Consider the following 16,602-nt stretch of genomic DNA (forward strand, 5'->3'; position numbering starts at 1 on the left):
GTGTGTTTCCTGGAGGTGAGGTGGTCTAGATAGCCACTGCTACAGGAATGTAGGTTGGACCTAACCCTCCTCTGGAAGGGAAGCAGTAAAAAGGGGTGTAGCAGCCAATAATGGAATTGTTCTAGATTTCTGGGAACTTGAGTTTTAGTTTTGGCCTCTAAGTTTGTGGTGGTAACATGGCAGAGAATGAAAACTTAGCACTGTAACAGATGAGGGTGTTACTGATAGAATTGGTGAGGACTTTTCAAATAAAAAAGGATTTTCTAGGGTGAGGGTGGAAGATCCTTTGAAACCAAAATGTTTTGTGTGAGCTTAACCAGTTTTGATAGCTTCCCATATTAAAATCAATTCTCAGACTTGCAGATTAAAACCAACTACTAATTACTGCATCTATTACAGCTATTAAGTTATGACCTTTTTTGGATACATGGCCTTTGGTTTAGATGTCATAGATAAAACACAGCCTAGAATTGCCAATAGCTTGGCACTCGGAGATTATTTTTTTTCTTTCCTTCTCTTTTGAGGGAATTTGGGGAAATGGAAAAAGCTAAAAATTTAGAGATTTTGCTATTCTTATTTTGTGATAAGACTGTTTTCCTGCTCTTTTATCTCCCTGACTGAGTTATGAAGTAAGTAGAGAGGGAGAAATGCATGCCCAGTGCTATTATTCCATGGCATTGTAAAATGCCATTGTATGGCATTTTAATGTATCCTAGAGCAAAAAGCATGGGGATTGTGTCTGAAATGAGAAGGTACTGAGGCGTGCTTGCCAATGAGGGGATTTGAGAGCTCTTGCAAATAACTGCAAGAGTTTCGTTTGCTGTGCAGCTACCATGAAAAAGGTAAACAGGCTAGCACTTACCAAGACTGGAGTACAGCATAAGTCAGATTTGCTCACTGGAGAGTGGTGGGAACATTTTTATTCTTGGCTTGTGGAAGATAGCAAAATTAATTTTTGCGTCTAGGCCAGATAAACTCTGCAATGAAGAGACTGAAAGCATACAAATCTGTATACTTCATTTGTCTTTAGGAGGTATTGAATTTTTGGTCTGAGAATGCAATGAAATTAGTTCACTGGCAGACTTGAGCAAATACTATTAAGGAGTTCTGGTCAATCTAGAACTATTGGATGCTATTTTCATCCCTGTTTGTATGGAAACCTCTGCAGTGGTCTTGAGCTGTGCAATTTACTCATTTATAGCAGTGTCTCTAGCCTTTAACTGAAAGGGTGTAGTCTCATTCTAAAAACAATGAAAACATTATGCATTTCAAATGGGTATTTCAAATTAATAATGAAGTGAGCAATGTTTGCAGGTAGAATAGCAGTGCTAGCACTTGTAGCAGTTACTATAGAGAATGTACTTTCTGACAGCATGCAGTAATAACTTATTATCTGTGGCTTGAGGGGAGAGCAGGTAGGTTATTGTATAGTTTGTCTGATACTGTTAAAATGTCAACATACATAGGATGCATATGCAGAAGTTGACAAATACACTTACTGCTACTTTAAGGGTAAATTTCATCTCTACCACACTTGGCTTCTGTGTTTTCAGAGGCCTTTCAGAAAGGAAACTGAAATCAAAGGAAGAGATGGGTGAGCCTATTCCTTGCAGACCCCAATGCGTCAGATATCCCCTATAATGAGTTGGGAAGATGGAGCTATTGAACTGTTAATCTCTATTTTCTTATGCTGTACTCCCACTACTGGGATAAAGAATGATGTGCAGGAAGCATCTCTCACTGGGAATTACCAGTAATATTAGTCCATATTTATCAGTATAAATTACCACTTTGAAGTGGGGCTTTGCTTATGCCTGAGGCTGTAGATATATCTGTGCACACCTCATTTTCTTAAAGCTCATATTCATTTGGTTATTGGAAAAAATGACGAGCTTGAGTGCAGATTTAGATGTTGGCTGAAAAATAGACTTCCAGAGATGGAACTCACCAGGAATATCAGTTCCTCAAAAGAAGCTTCTTTGGATTCCAAAACTTGCACTTAATGAATCTTACTGGATTTTAGCATCAAATATTTTTGGTTATTTTTCTTGGAGGATTGACATGGCTGTGAAGTATTACACTGTTTGAATGAGATTCAATGACCTTTCCTTATGCAAAGGAAAAGGTCCCTTCGTAAAAGTAAAGTGCTAGTTTCCAATTAAGTCTGAAATCCTTTCCCGAACTGATGACTTAAAATATATTTATTCTTATTCTATAAAGCTGCTGCCTTTTCTTTTTGCAGTACTGCAATTTCAAACTACTTTAAAATATTGAGACTTAACTCAAGGCAAACAATATCAATAGTCAATATTAAACAAAACCCCTTACTGCTTTCATTTCTGAGCTAATGAGGGAGGCTAGAAACCTTTAGCAAATAAGAATGAAAACAGATTCTTCTGTAATTAGAGCTTTTGGGGAGCTGGGACTTTTAATTGATATAATAAATAGCATGAGACTTGCAGTAGCATCACAGAAGCTGGCAACATCAAGTATTAGTTATCTTCTGGAAAAAATACTCAACTGTCTACTAAGCTGTTTCAGTGTGCTTAATTACTGATTTGGTGGAGAATTTGACAATCATGTTTCAGTTCAGTTTATGTACATAATTATAGAAGGTTTGTTCTTCTCTAAAGAGCCTCTTCAAGTACAAATATGAATTATAGCTGCATATGTAGATTATGTCTCCCTTATGCAGCTACTATGACAACCTTGATAACTGGCTAGGAGAGATCTATTCTTTGTCTTGAGCCTTGAAGCCGTATTCACGTCCACACTATTTACATTGCAATGTCTCCCTGACTCAGTTACAGCTGTTTCAACTTAAACACAAGCCTGTTGCTATGGAGATGATGTACTGCATAGAAATAGGTCATGTTCGTGCCGTTTTCAGTGCGCCGATAAAAAGAAGAAGCAGAGCTGCAGACGGGCAAAGGTGAACAGGGAGTGTGCATCTGCCGAAGGGCTTTTCCTTGCGTTTGGAAAGTGGCTTTAAGATTAAGTGGGACCACTACATGGCTCCGGCTTGTTTCAAACTGCCTCTCGTGGTGTGATGTGTTCTGAATCTGACTGCAAAGCCGAATCAGAGGGGGGCTGAGCTTTGTCTCTGCCCTCCGCTGATTTCCCTCTCTGACCCGGAGCAGGACTTCAGGAAGGTGGTGACAACAGCCAGCCAAAGCACTGCGTGGGTAAGCATCAGCTGAGAGCTGGGCAGTGCTCATGCAGCAGCCCAGAATAGCTGCTGCTTGCTGATGTCTGGGATTGCTGAATCACGATCCCAATGCTCGGTTGATCTGTTCATACCCATGGTCCGCTCCTGCAGGCAGGTGTAGGTTAACGTTACCCGGTTACTGGCAGTGCCTGGCTGGCAGAGCGGGCTCCCGTTCTGCGGAAGGAAGGAGGTGCTGTAATGATACGTGCCTGGGAGTTGTGTGAAGGTGGGAGAGAGATCTCTGCCCTGTATCTTAGTGAGGGAAGAAGTTTTTGAGGGTTGTTGGGAAGGTATGCTAATGCTACTTAGAAAAATAGGTGCAAAGCTACTTGTGACCAGGACCCCACCTAATGTGATTTCTTTGTGGTTTCTGAGGGGAAAATGACAGTGGCTCATCTGTTGCACAGTAATTATTTTTATTTCTTAAACTCCCTGCCCTACTAAATGTGTTCTATTTTCTGTCTGCTTCTTTCTTCAGTAGTTCATTAATCAGCTGTTCAGGGTTTAGGATATGGCTTAGAGGAGGAAAAATTGACAGATTTATGTGTATCTGCCTTACATGGATAAAATAAAACCTAATGCAAAAATTATATTCTTTATTGAATAACTAATTTTTTCTCACATCCTACCAATGCTAGCACTGAGGGTGTCCAGACCACTGGGTGTATTTCCCAGAGATAACGTTTCATAACTTCCCTGCTTCCAGTCTACGCACACATTGCTTTTGCAGCTAAGAGGATGCTTTTGCAAATTTAAGATGTACAGTGCTTAACACAATCTGATTCAAACAAATGGTAACCTGTTAAGTCAGCTTCTGAAACTGAATGTGCATATCTTTCTTTAAGAACCCACTGCTTAATAAATTATTCTTGAAGTGTTTCCCAGACTTGGACTACTTTTCACTCAGAAAATATCTTTTCAGATAGTTGATTCCTAAATCGATAAAGTTCTTATTCTGCAATAACTTTTGCTTCTTCCAGATGTTTATCTTGACCTAGTGTATGCAGGCTGTATTATATTAAAATAGCATTATTATGCTGTAGCACATAAAAAAAAAAGATGTTTGGTGCTACATGTCTGGACAACAGCATGAATTTCTCATAATTTTATGGGCCTGACTTAAGGTTAAAATCTACAGCTTTGTTATTTCAAATGACTTGCTGCATGTTAGAAATGGAATTAGAGCCAAGATTAGCTATTCAGTTGAGTTTATTTTTGGTAATTCTTCTAATACATAAATGTGAATCGAATTTAAAACTTGGAACTGAAGTGGGGGGTTGTTTTTATCTAACGTGGCCAGTGCCATGTTAGATGCAAGACCAATACAAATGTTTTCATGGTTATTGGCTGGGTTTTTTGGTTTGTTTTGGTTTTTTTTGTGTGTGTTTTCAAGGGTATTCCCCTACTGCTTCTGCAGTGCCAGTAATGGTGTAATGCTGAAGATGAAACTGGCTTTCCTGACGTTCCTCCCTTTCATTTTTTTCTATGTATATTTAGGAAGGAATTTTCTTCAAGATAATTGTAAAGTAGCCTAAAAACCTTGAAATCACCAGTTAATGGAGCAATTAAAGTTAGGATATCCCAGCCTACTTTGAAAAGAAAATTGATTACTTGAAACTTTGACTTTTATGCAAGCTGATAGTGGGAGTGTAGGCTTCAGTTCCGCAAATTGCTTTGAGTGGAAAACTTGTAGGTTGGAGTTAACTGTTAGTATATCTTCCCAGTATTATCATGCCGTGTTCTCTTTTCTTGACAGTGCTCTGAGTCTGTGATAAGCAGAACAGTGAGTTCTTGAAGTTTAATCCTGGAGCAGAGGGCTGGATAATCCACATTTTCAGCTGGATCAGACCAAAACAAGCATTGAGCTTCTCTGCCTCTGGAATGTGCTTTGCTCCTAGAACTGCATTTCCTTATATATCGAGGCAGTTGTGTAACGTTTGCAGAGCAGTTATGTTTAACCAATTCTGTTACAAGTGATAGGCTATGCTGTAAAGAGTTAATCAAAATGAAGGAGATACTGTCCTCTAATTCGGTATCTCTTCAAGATCTATGCAGCAGCATATGCTGCTATTTTTACAAAATGAAGCTGTTGCCAGTCTACAGAACACATGTTTTGGAGTGAAGCATGGCAACACTAGGCATTACGAAAGTAACTAAGCTCATTAGTGGCAAGGGAGGGCTTTGCTGTATTAACTGTGATGCAATATCTCTGTCTAATTAGCTCTTCTACTAATTAGATTTAGAACAATTAAAAGCTTTAAAGACTTCTGAGAAGTTTTTTGAAAGGACTGTAAATTTCAGGTACATGACTTTCTCTTTTGGAAGGAGCATCTTGGTGCATGCTCACTGGTGTCAGTGGCTGACTTAGATTAGTTTCCAATTAATTATTGAAGGCTGTACGTAGTCTATCACTGTTATCACTGTCCTAGTATTATATGTGTAGCTTCTCTAAAGATCTGGGTGTTCTGCAAAGACTGCCAGCCATTTGGTGTTCAGCAGAGCCAGAAACAGAAGACATGCACACGTAGTGCTCTCATGCGGAGAGATTATATTTTTCTCAGTTTAAAATAAACCATTTTGATTGAAAGCATCTGCTTTTTCTTTTGCCTAACAAAAATGTTTTCCAAAATTAAAGTCTTCTAAAACATAAGTCTTTGCAGTCTCCTGCAGAGATTTTTATCCAAAACCCAGCAGTTTAATTCAAAAAAATGTGTTGTCCTTAAAACTATTGTGATGAAGTCTTACTCATGATCTTTCAGATTCACCGAAAACCTTTAGCAAATAGTACTGCGGCTCTCTTATTTTCCTTGAAGAGCTGTAAAATTCTAACTTTGGATTTCTGTCCTATCGAGTATAGATTGAAGGTTAAAGCTCAAAATATACAAGGAATTGGTTAAATCAGAGTAGTTTTAAGCCTATTGTCTGTAGTATCTGTTCAGCAGCTTGGTCATTCTGAAGCCTTAGTGCTATGAGGGTTGAGCTGAGTATCTCTCTGAATGAAGATCCCATCTTTGGATTTGAATGCTCAGTAACAGAGCTGTAGTTTCTAGTAAGAGATCAAATACTTCTCATGCTTTTTTGAAAAGGGTAGGGGCTCTGATTGTGGGGAGAATGTCATTGGCTTTTGTTAGATACTGAGCCAGAATTATGTGGTTGGTGGTGTTGATTTTATGGTGCTTGTCATGCTAGGGAGATCATAAAGCAGGATCTTTAGGAAATGGCATTACTTTAGCAGTATGCCTGAAGGGTCCCATTTAGATGGAGAGCACATGGACAGAACATCTCAGTCATCAGCAAGCTGCTGAGAGCATCTTTATTTCTTTTGTATTTAACACCAATGTATTATCTTCAAATTCAAATGAGGGATCTGATGTGTAGTTTGGACCGGAGTTTTTTTTAACAGCTGATATTTGTCATAGAGAATTTTATCTCTCACACACATGTAATTATGTGTTAAATGGTTGTCACTGCTGAAGGATGCAGCTTCTTCCTAGAAGTTGCTGTTAAAATTGTTTGACTGGGCTGATGCTTTGTCTCCCAAATACCAGCTTTCACTGACTTTTACTTTTGGACTTTCCTGTGAAGGATTTGGTGAGTTAAAGGATAACACTCTTGGCACAATTCCTACTTGTGTGTGTAACGCTTTACAAAGTTGGTTTAGCAGCACGATGACAATAAATAAATATTCTACTTCTTCCCTTTGCCATCTCTAGCGCAGGGAAAGCTGAGGGACGTCAGAGAGGGCAGAAGTTGCTGAAGGTTGTTCTACAGGCCAGTATTAGGGTAGCATCTGGATATCCTAGGTCTAGGGCTAACCAGCTGGTAGTTTGTTTAACTCCTAAAGCATTGAAGGCTTATTTACTTTGATTTTTGTTCATTATGGAAATTATCTCTGTAATAGGAGTATTTTGGAAGCAAGCACTCAAGCTGCTGGAACAAAACCACTATTGATGGTTAGCATAAGTGTTCTTTTTTTGCCTCAATTTTCTGAAAGGACCCATTATTAAAATAAGTATTTCTAAGTGAATGTGAATCAGAACAGAATAGTTAAACGTACTGTGCACTGACCTTCTCAGCTTTGAAGTAAGCTTAATAGAAGAAATCCGTAAGGAATGTATTCCAGGAATAATTCCTTGGCATTGCAGAACCAAATTTGAGACTTTTGGTTAAGAAGTACTCGATGTCTGCATTGTTAAAGGGTATTTTGTCTGCTTGATGTTGCTCACCAAACCAACTGGAAAAAAAAAAAAAAAGGCTTCACTTAACTTCTGTGGCTCTTCTGTCTCCACCTTCTGGAAGCTGATAGCAAATAATTTAATATCAGCTTACTGAGTTAGTTAATTGGAAAGCAAATGTGTTTCAAGATGCATGTTTTGACCCTACTTAAAAGATGTCATCAGGATTTTGTTTTCGTTATTCCAAGACACTGAGTCTAGGGAGCAAATAATTGAGATGAAAATTCTCTTTAAGCTAAAACTGTCTTATTTTTATCATCTCTGCAGAATGTGTCAGACTGAAGTCAGCCAGGAGGTTAGCTGGTTTAACTGTACTGTGGGCATACTGTTGTAAAAGAACCGAGTAAAACTGTAATGTTCCAGATGACCTTTTCATCCATTACCATCTGAATGTTCTGGGCATATGTTTTCAGAGGTGAAGAACTATAATTGAGAATTTCTGAGAGGACAGTCTGGTCCACCATGGGTAGTGTGCTGAAGGCTGTGCCTTCAAAGAGAATAAACTGTGCCTTATATCAGACCTGCAGGTGAGAAAATGTAGAAGGGAAGGAGAGACAGCCAGAGGGCAGTACTTCAGAAAAGTATGCTCAGGATTTGGTCTCCCCCTTGCTTGTTTTCTGGATGGCATTTTCTTTGTGCTGTTCTGTACCTTGGGCTATTCCCCGGCCAGCAGTATTGTAGTGTGGATCAAATGATCATCTTGGTTGGTCAGAGTAATAGGTCAATTGGATTGGCTGCAGGCAGAGCCATGAGCTGTGAGTGAAAGCTTCATAGCCTGTTGTCACATGGTGGTTTTTCACAATAGCCTTTAGCTGGGAATTTAAGTCTTTTTCCCTGGCCATTCTTGTCCCTTTTCAGGTTGCAGCTGCTCCCTGGTGGTTGCCTGTGAAGGGAGCCAACTGGAAGCACCCCGAGGGTCCTGACTCTAATATATCCAACAGGTAAGCCATAAATGGCCATTCAATTATAATACACGGTGCTTGTAAATATACCTGTAAATTTGCACCAGGAGTGGAGGTGCAAGAAAGGGGTTTTAATTAGTAACCTGCTTGCTTCTGCTTCTGCAACTATTTTCACATCATCTAGTGTTGCATGCAATATTCAGTGGTTGTATGGTCAATGGCATAGTAGTATTTCAGAAGGGTCTATAAGCACTTAAGGGAAAAGAGACCATACTGAAATGTGCTTCAGTGGGTTTTCTGTTCACATTTATATATCAGCAGTGAAACAGAGTAGGTCTTTAGAGGATCAGCAACTTTAGAGCATTCAGTGCAGATCTGGTTTTGGAGAGGAAGACTAAATACTAGCTGCACGCGTACTCTAGGAGTCCATGTAGTGTGTCCTCCATCTGGAATTTGGAGGCCTCTCTCTCTGGCAGCAGATGACTGAAGAGTTTTGTGCTTTTTAATGTATTCTGACTTTGTAGGCTGATTATTGTGGAAAATCAGTTGTGACTTTGTTATCTAGAAGCTCTAAATGCTTTAGAAAACTGTATTTTTCCTTAGCCTATAGTTAGTGCCATGCTTTGCTAGCATGAACCCTGAAACTTTTTGATCCATGTCTTTACACAATCTCTTTCAGTTCAGAAGTGGCATGAATTTTATGCTTAGAAAATCAAAAGGCTTCATTATTCTCAGGTGCTTTTTATGGATACTGCAGAACTAGCCCTGGGTTGCACATGTTGAAAGCCGTTGTTCAGTTAAGTGTATTACTGTATGCTTACTTGGATGTGACTGTCTTCATTTGGGACCTCATATTGCAACTCTGTCTCTTGCTAGGCAGGTGTCAGTGAACTTGACACTAGCTGCCTTAATCAACTAGCTAAAGTTTCAAAACTGCTGTTTGAAATAAAGTCAGACTCTCTAGCCTAGATCTAGTAGATGCTGGCATGTTTTTGAGTCCTCTAAGGACAGGGCTATGTTAGTGTAAAATCATCCGATGGCTGAACTGCTTAGTAACAAGTCCGTTGTCTGTTCTCCAAGGGCAATGAAAGAATTATCTGAGGCAAAAATAGAGATAATATCAGGAGGCATTGTTAGGGGGAGACAGAGAAATTTAGGTCACAGTCAGCAGATAAGAGTTGGAAACCTGCCATGTAAATCTAGTCTTGTAGAAGTATAGCATAAAACCTAGCCTAGTACAGCTGCTGGTGAACTTGCCACATGGAAGTAGTCTAATGGACCAACAGGCATATGCTGGCTTGTTAAATGAGGCAGGAAAGATAAGTTAACAGGAAGTCCTCTGTATGTGTCTTCTGGACCAATACCCTCAGCTCTTGAAGTATCTTGGTCTATTTAGAGGCTTGGATGGGGAGGATCCTTGTGACAAGAATGACTAGGCATTGTTGCTGTCTTTTTCTGGAAAAAGAGACCAGGACTATAAGGGCAATCCTGGAACCAAACCAAAGGAAAGATGGGAGCTTTTGTGTAAACTGTGTACTGCTTGAAACACCCAAAGAAAAATATTTTTGTTAAATTTCTGCAGTTTACTGTTTCCTGGATTGGGTGCTGCAAAAGATTATGTTGCTAAGAGTAAGGACTCTTTCTGATCTCACCTCTCCCTCAAAAACCCCGCAACTGACAGCAAAGAAACTGACAGCAAAGAAAGAACCTGCAGCAAAGAGAAGGGTGCCCAGGGAAGTGAAGAGCATTCACCATGAAATTGCAATGTATATTTTCCTGTTGAGAATATTGGCTTCTTGTTAAGATACTGTTAAACTAGCCTAGCAAGGAGTAGTAATGCTGCAGGCTTTTGGTGTCTTCCTTTGGGTCCCTGAGCACCTACATTTCCACAGAAGCCAGTGTATCGGTAGTTCTTCATAGGCTCCTGGGTGCAGCAGGCTTCTGAGGTGAGACCATGACACAGCACAAGCTACAAATATCTTTGTTAACTGTATGGAGCTGTACATAAAAGCATGATCAGACAAACAGAACTTAATTTTTTCCTCTTCCTTGTTTTTCTCTGTTGGCTGCATTTCCTATCCAGCATCTACTAGTAGCTTGCTGTCTTTCCTTAAACAGCTTCTTTTCTGCAAAAGTAATCTGATTCCTTGTCCAGTTGTAACTGAACTGTGAACTTCCTCACAGGCCTTTGTGGCCATCTCTTTTAAGAGTTTCATGAAGTGCTTGTGCTGTATAGCTGTGAGATTGCCTAGTTCTGATGATGATCTTGTCCTGTTTATTTTGTTCCCCAGAATGGGTCATCCAGTTCTTCATGTTTCCTGGAACGATGCTGTGGCATTCTGCACATGGGCAGGGAAACGATTACCAACTGAGGCTGAATGGGAATACAGCTGTCGAGGGGGCCTTGAAAATAGGTACCTGTCACAAACGTGTCCCTGATAAATGTTTAAAACTGGTATTTACAAGATAGGGAAGAGTTGTGTGGGTTTTTATTACCCTCAATGTCTTTTTCTTGTGTAACACTGACTTAATCTGAACAGATTCCTTTAGGTAAGTGAATTTCCCTAAATACCTAAGTGGTATATTGTAATCTGAACTCTGTAATGGGAGGGGAATGCAGAGAGCCCAAGAGAGGAGGAGATGTGACAAAATGCCAAGACACAGGACTGCTGCTATTGCAGGAGATGAAAGGTATAGTGAAGGACCTTAGTGCCAAGGCTGAAAGAGTTGCAAAAGTGCTTAAGAAGTAAATAACTACATCACTGCACAGCAACTGTAGGGCCACTGGATCTACCTGTTATCTCACTGTGGGCTTGGGGAGGAGGGGAAGACAAGGTGAATAACAGGTTTATGTCTTCTCCATCCTGTGTCCTGGACTACATACTGCACAGGGCAGTGTGAGTGCTGCCTTTCCTTCCTCCATGTGTGAATTGTCCTCGTAGAACCCTTGCTGTCCTTGAAAACCTGCTAGATGTTGGTACGAATGGAACTGCAATACAAACAGTTCTCCAGGGTAAGGTGGGGAGGACAGGAGGTGTGTGTGGTGTGTCTCATTTTTTTAATTAAAAAAAAAAAAAAGTGTTTGACAACTGTACTTCTGTATGTCTTTTAATAGACTTTTCCCATGGGGCAACAAGCTTCAGCCAAAAGGTCAACATTATGCCAATATCTGGCAGGGAGTGTTCCCAACTAATAACACTGCAGAAGATGGATACAAAGGAACTGCGCCTGTAAGTGTGTCTCAAAGTGAATTAATCATATAGAAATGAACTTAGTCTTCCTAAAATTGATGACTGCGTTCAACACAATGAACCATGGCTGTTTGCCATTCCTATACTCTTTCACCTTTAGATTTTTACTGCAGGCTTGAGTATTACCAAGGGACACTTTTTAAAAGCTAATTGAAAAGTAAAGATTACTTTAACTTTTAGTTCCTCTCAAACTGATCTCTTTTCCCCCTTTCCATTCAGTTTATAGTCAGATGCTGAAATACTTCCTGCCTGCGCTTTTGGCATTACAATTTTTTGAACTCTCATTTTTTGGGTAGTTGTTCCTGAGGCACAAAAATCATGCAATAGTTTAAAAGAAATGAAACTTCCCTTTTTGGAAAGGTTGAGTCTGTCTAGTATGGCAAACAATGCAGTGGAATTTTAAAGGCAATCAAGAATGTGAATGAATTATTAAATGGTAGTTAAAGTAAGTCCAAAAAGTTTCCTCAGTAGAGAAGCCTGCGTATGCATGAGTTGACAGCCACCCTTGCTCTTCTTTGATGGGAAGGGGAATCTGGAAGTTGTAAGCATGGGCATGGAGGTCAGATCTCTAATGCTATGTGCAGGTCTGTGCCTGTTGCTCAAACAGTGCCTCTCTTTAGAAGATCAGTCTCCAAAACCAATAGGAAGATGCTATGTGCCATAGTGGAAGTGTGGTGCTGAGAACAGAGAGGATGGTAATAGTTCATTCTTTCATTTTGTTTTATTTAAATGGAGTATGTAAAAGTGTTATAGTTCTGCACTACTGATTTGGTGTCTGCTTTTGAAATACGAAGGCAGAAGCTCCTAGTAAAGACAAATGCACCTTCAGCAGACTGGTCTTCAGGATTAAAAACCTTATTTCATGTTGAGTGGTTTACAGAACTGGCACTTGTGTTCCATATCTTATACAGGTCACTGCATTTCCCCCCAATGGATATGGCTTGTACAACATCATAGGAAATGCCTGGGAGTGGACGTCTGACTGGTGGGCTGTTCATCATTCAACAGATGAAGTTCACAACCCTGTAAGTATTTTATTGGCATCACATGAAATATAGAATTCCCTCTTGCTACTCTGATCTGGTTGCTGTTTGAAAATCTACTGTTCTTTGCTCCTCTCTGCTGTGTTTGGGGTGCGATGGGCTGTGTTCTGGTGAATTAGGAAGTATCACACCACAAGTCATCAACACTGGAATTGTAGTGCTGTGGTGCAATTTTTTTTTTTTTTTTTTTTGTTGGACAGGCTTCCACAACTGGTTTAGTAGCTGAATACTTCTGAATGGGCATCATATTACCTAAATCAAGAATTTGCCAATGCAGTGCAATTACTTTTAAAAAAAAAAAAAAAAGGAAGGTTTTTTTGTTCGTTTATGTTGCTACAAGCTGTACTACTTCTTCCCTCCCCCCCCCCCCCCCCCCCCCCCGCGGGGTAGAGAACATCGTGAGTTATCTTTATGGCTTCTACTAGCTCATTTAAAACTCAATGTGTAATAAAGCTGAAGTTTATGGGGAAAAGTAGCTTTCCAGGCTTTGAGAGGTTAATCTTTGGTTTTCTTTGTGGCAAGCAGAGAAAGAGGTCCTGCAGGGTAAGCTTTGTATGTGGGGTTTCTCATGCAGTATCTCTTGGTAGATTCAAGTTCTAGTATTACATCTCCTTCTCTCTCATTTATCCAGGATGACTAAATCTGAGAAATGCACTGCTCTGCTCTCACAGAGCTTGTTTTGTTCACACACCGTTATCTGTAATGCGAAAACCAATTAAACCTCATGGGGCAGGAGCTCTCTGTTTGCTGCAGGATTTGAGTATCCTCATGCTGTGGTCTCTTATGATACGTGTAGTCTTTCTTTGGTGTGCCAGACATAATTGGAGGCCTTTCTGGGAGGTCAGCGATTGGAAGTAGCTTGAGGAACTTGCTAAACTTTTTTTGATGTTCTGTACATTGCAGAGGTTGACATTCTGCTGTTCTTCCAGGAGGATGTGTCTAGCAAGAGAAACCAGACTCATCTTGGGGTCTAGATTGCTCTAGATCTGTACTAGCAGTTCCATCACACTGATGGAGCATCTGGAGACCTCCTAACCCATACCAATCACATTGGCCAATTTCAAGTTACTTGTATCCCAGTAAGATACCACAGGTCTCTCTAGTGACTTCAGCTATGTGTCGGAGAGTGCACTACGTACATCTTCCCAAGTAACTGAAGTGCTTGGGAGTGTAGCTTTATTTTTTTTCCGTGTTCGATTTAAAATAGGATGGACTATTCTCTAATTTTTGTTGGTAGGCAGCTTTAGTGGCCTAGCAATGGCTAAAGAACCTCCTTTTCCTTTGGGATCCTGGCCGTGTTGTATCTCCATCTAATACCTTTCTCACATACTGCACAAATTCATATGATGTGATTTGAATATTTCACAGTAGTCAAAATTTTCTGCCAGTTTCTGTAATTCAGCAATAATGGAAAGCTGTATTGCATGAATTGTCTCTTGAATGTATAAACACACCTGTCTTTTTCCAACATTGACTCATGGCTTGCATACATATACAGCTGAAATTTATATAGGACTTACACTTAGCATTCAAAGTGATTCTTTAGAATTTTTTTTTCCTGTTTGTGTACTGATTGATTAGGAAAGAAACATCTGCTGTCTTGCAATTCTGTTTCCATTCTGGTGGGTGTTTTATATGCAACTGAGGATAAATTTTTTTGTACCTTATGAATGGAAACAAGGCCAGTTTAAGAGCAACATTTCTGAAGAAGCGTTGAGTAGCTAGCAGAATGTAAATTTGGATGGAAGTGAAGAAGAATAAAACTAGCAAACTTTCCCATGTCAGAGTCGGTGAGTATTGATTTGATTGCAGCCTTGATAAGTCAGGGGAGGAGGAGGAGGGTGACCAAGGCTGAGCTTTCTGTTGCGGACTGTGGGGTCACTCACCGTAGTTTGTAGCAGGGAAACTTCTGCTTCACCCCTCTCACTACTGAAGCTTCACCTCAGTGCCTGGAACCACCATGACCTGCATATGCTGCCTTAATCAGGGCAGGGGAAAAGGACCCCTTGCCCACCTGCACCCTTTCAGAGACAAACAGTATCTGTGTCCCTGGGAAAGAACACGGGTCTAGCAGTTCATAGTATATTGCAATTGTCCCTGTTCTTATTCATCTCTTTCTCAGTCTGACAGCTACTTCAGTTTTGGCTGCTTGTTTGTACAGTGACCTCTCGGGGCAGGGAAAAGTGCACGGCTCTCTAGAAGTCTTCTTGCCTAGCAAGAAGTGGCAACACTGGGAAGCAAAAATAGAGTAACTAGGCCGAGTCTGGAGAATAAAAACACTTTTGATGCTGTGTATATATAGAACTTAAAAGACACAGATCTTGGGTCTATTGCACCTAGATATGTTCTAGAGTTTTTTGTTTGTTTTTGTCTGTAAGTTAGCATAAGGTAGCGTGTGTTATTTGTTTAAACAGGTATCTCTTAAAGGCTCTGTGTCATCCCTGGCAAAGTCTTAGAGCTTTTTTTCCTGTAAGACGACTGGCTTTTGTAGGTGAAAGGCAGGAAATGACAAATTTATGTGGAAGTTACTGTGGTAATAATGGAAAGAACCTTCAGGAGTCTTCATCTAAACTAGCTTTCAGCTAATCCATTCCCTGCCATTGGTGCTGGTTAACTTCATCTTATTTTGTTTTATAAAGAAAAATAGATTTCCCTGCCTGTGTCAGCCTTCCCAACTTGTCCAAGTTGCACAAAATCCAGCTAGCTAGAATCGTGTATTTTGCTGAACTACAGCTACTGTGGTATGATGCTTGAAAAGAAAAAAAATAATCCTTTTTCTTAAGTATTGCAGTGGTGCACCTTCATTAGAATGACTTATTTAAATGAGATGCTTTTGTGTTTATAATGTCAATGCAGCAGTGCTTTGGTGTTGAATTAAGGTGATGGTGAGAAAAAAGTGTCGTGTGACTTCTGCTCTCTGTTAAGTGGCTATGACTTTGCTTAGGTTTTTAAATTCGGCACAAACATTTTGCAGACACTTGAGAAAGTTTTTAAAAATGAGGTCTTAATGATGCTTTTAGGTTTTTTTCAGTTGGAAACTAATGGTCAGAATCTAGTGTCTGAGGCAGAGCACTTCAAAGTGAATTCCAAAGGGTTTTTCTGATTAAATGGATAAGGAAACTGAATTTCATAATGTGAAAAGGTGTCCCAAAATAGCCAGGCTGCAGTATCTTCTGAGACATTAAAAATGATTAGCACTGTATCTATCAGAGCCAATCTGTTAAGTCTCTCCAGAGTACAAGTCAGCGTAACCTATATATAGGACGTGTTCTTTCTGCCTAAAAGACTAGGAATTCTTCTAGAGGGTCAGAGCTTAGTGAAAGTTTTTTAACATATTTAGTTTAACATCTGAAATCTTCAAAGCAGTTTTCTAGTGCTGGAGAGATTTTGCGTATACTGTGGATTGGTTACAAGGAATGTATGGAATTTTGCACACCAATTCTTCCCCCCCCCCCGTAGTTGATAGGCTCGCATTCACAAATAATTACCAAGAGCGAAAATAAAACTGGGACACCTGAAAGTGCTTTGTAAGTTGTTTGCTATTTTTTAAGGTATTAGATTTAAATTATGCTCTAACAATGGAACAAACAATGTTCTTCCTCATCTTTGCCAGGTATAGGATCTGGGCAGGTAAGTATTGAAGCCAAATAAACAAACTCGAAAGATTTTTATGCAGCTCGAGAAGTATATAGAATGCAGAGCTTGGTACTGTGTCCTTGAAATTATATGCTATGAAGTGCCAGGAACATGGGACACTATTAGCAATAGTGAGGTTTTGGGGATGCAGCCAGAACTTTCAAGTTTGTTGCATTGAAAGGCATTGTAATATGTTATGGATGTAACTTTTAAGAGCAGAGAGTTAGTATAACTGGAGATTTGTTTGTAGAGACCTTTCTTTGAGAATTTAATTAGACACTTCTACAACTAGAAGTCTCCTCAAGTATTCTAGTCCAGACACTTATT

The 16,602-nt window shown here is 39.8% G+C and overlaps 1 protein-coding gene across 2 annotated transcripts in view; it reads left to right on the plus strand.

Moving 5' to 3' along the window:
• Positions 1-16,602, plus strand: part of SUMF1 (sulfatase modifying factor 1) — a 38,620-nt gene that overhangs the window by 11,017 nt on the left and 11,001 nt on the right. For both annotated transcript variants that reach the window (XM_075513997.1, XM_075513996.1), the window contains exons 4-7: positions 8,302-8,384; positions 10,637-10,759; positions 11,461-11,575; positions 12,508-12,621. In XM_075513997.1, the coding sequence (XP_075370112.1) occupies positions 8,302-8,384; positions 10,637-10,759; positions 11,461-11,575; positions 12,508-12,621 (435 nt within the window). The remainder of the gene's footprint in view (positions 1-8,301; positions 8,385-10,636; positions 10,760-11,460; positions 11,576-12,507; positions 12,622-16,602) is intronic.

This window comes from Mycteria americana, chromosome 11, assembly GCF_035582795.1.
Source record: "Mycteria americana isolate JAX WOST 10 ecotype Jacksonville Zoo and Gardens chromosome 11, USCA_MyAme_1.0, whole genome shotgun sequence".
In the NCBI taxonomy this organism is placed as follows: domain Eukaryota; kingdom Metazoa; phylum Chordata; class Aves; order Ciconiiformes; family Ciconiidae; genus Mycteria; species Mycteria americana.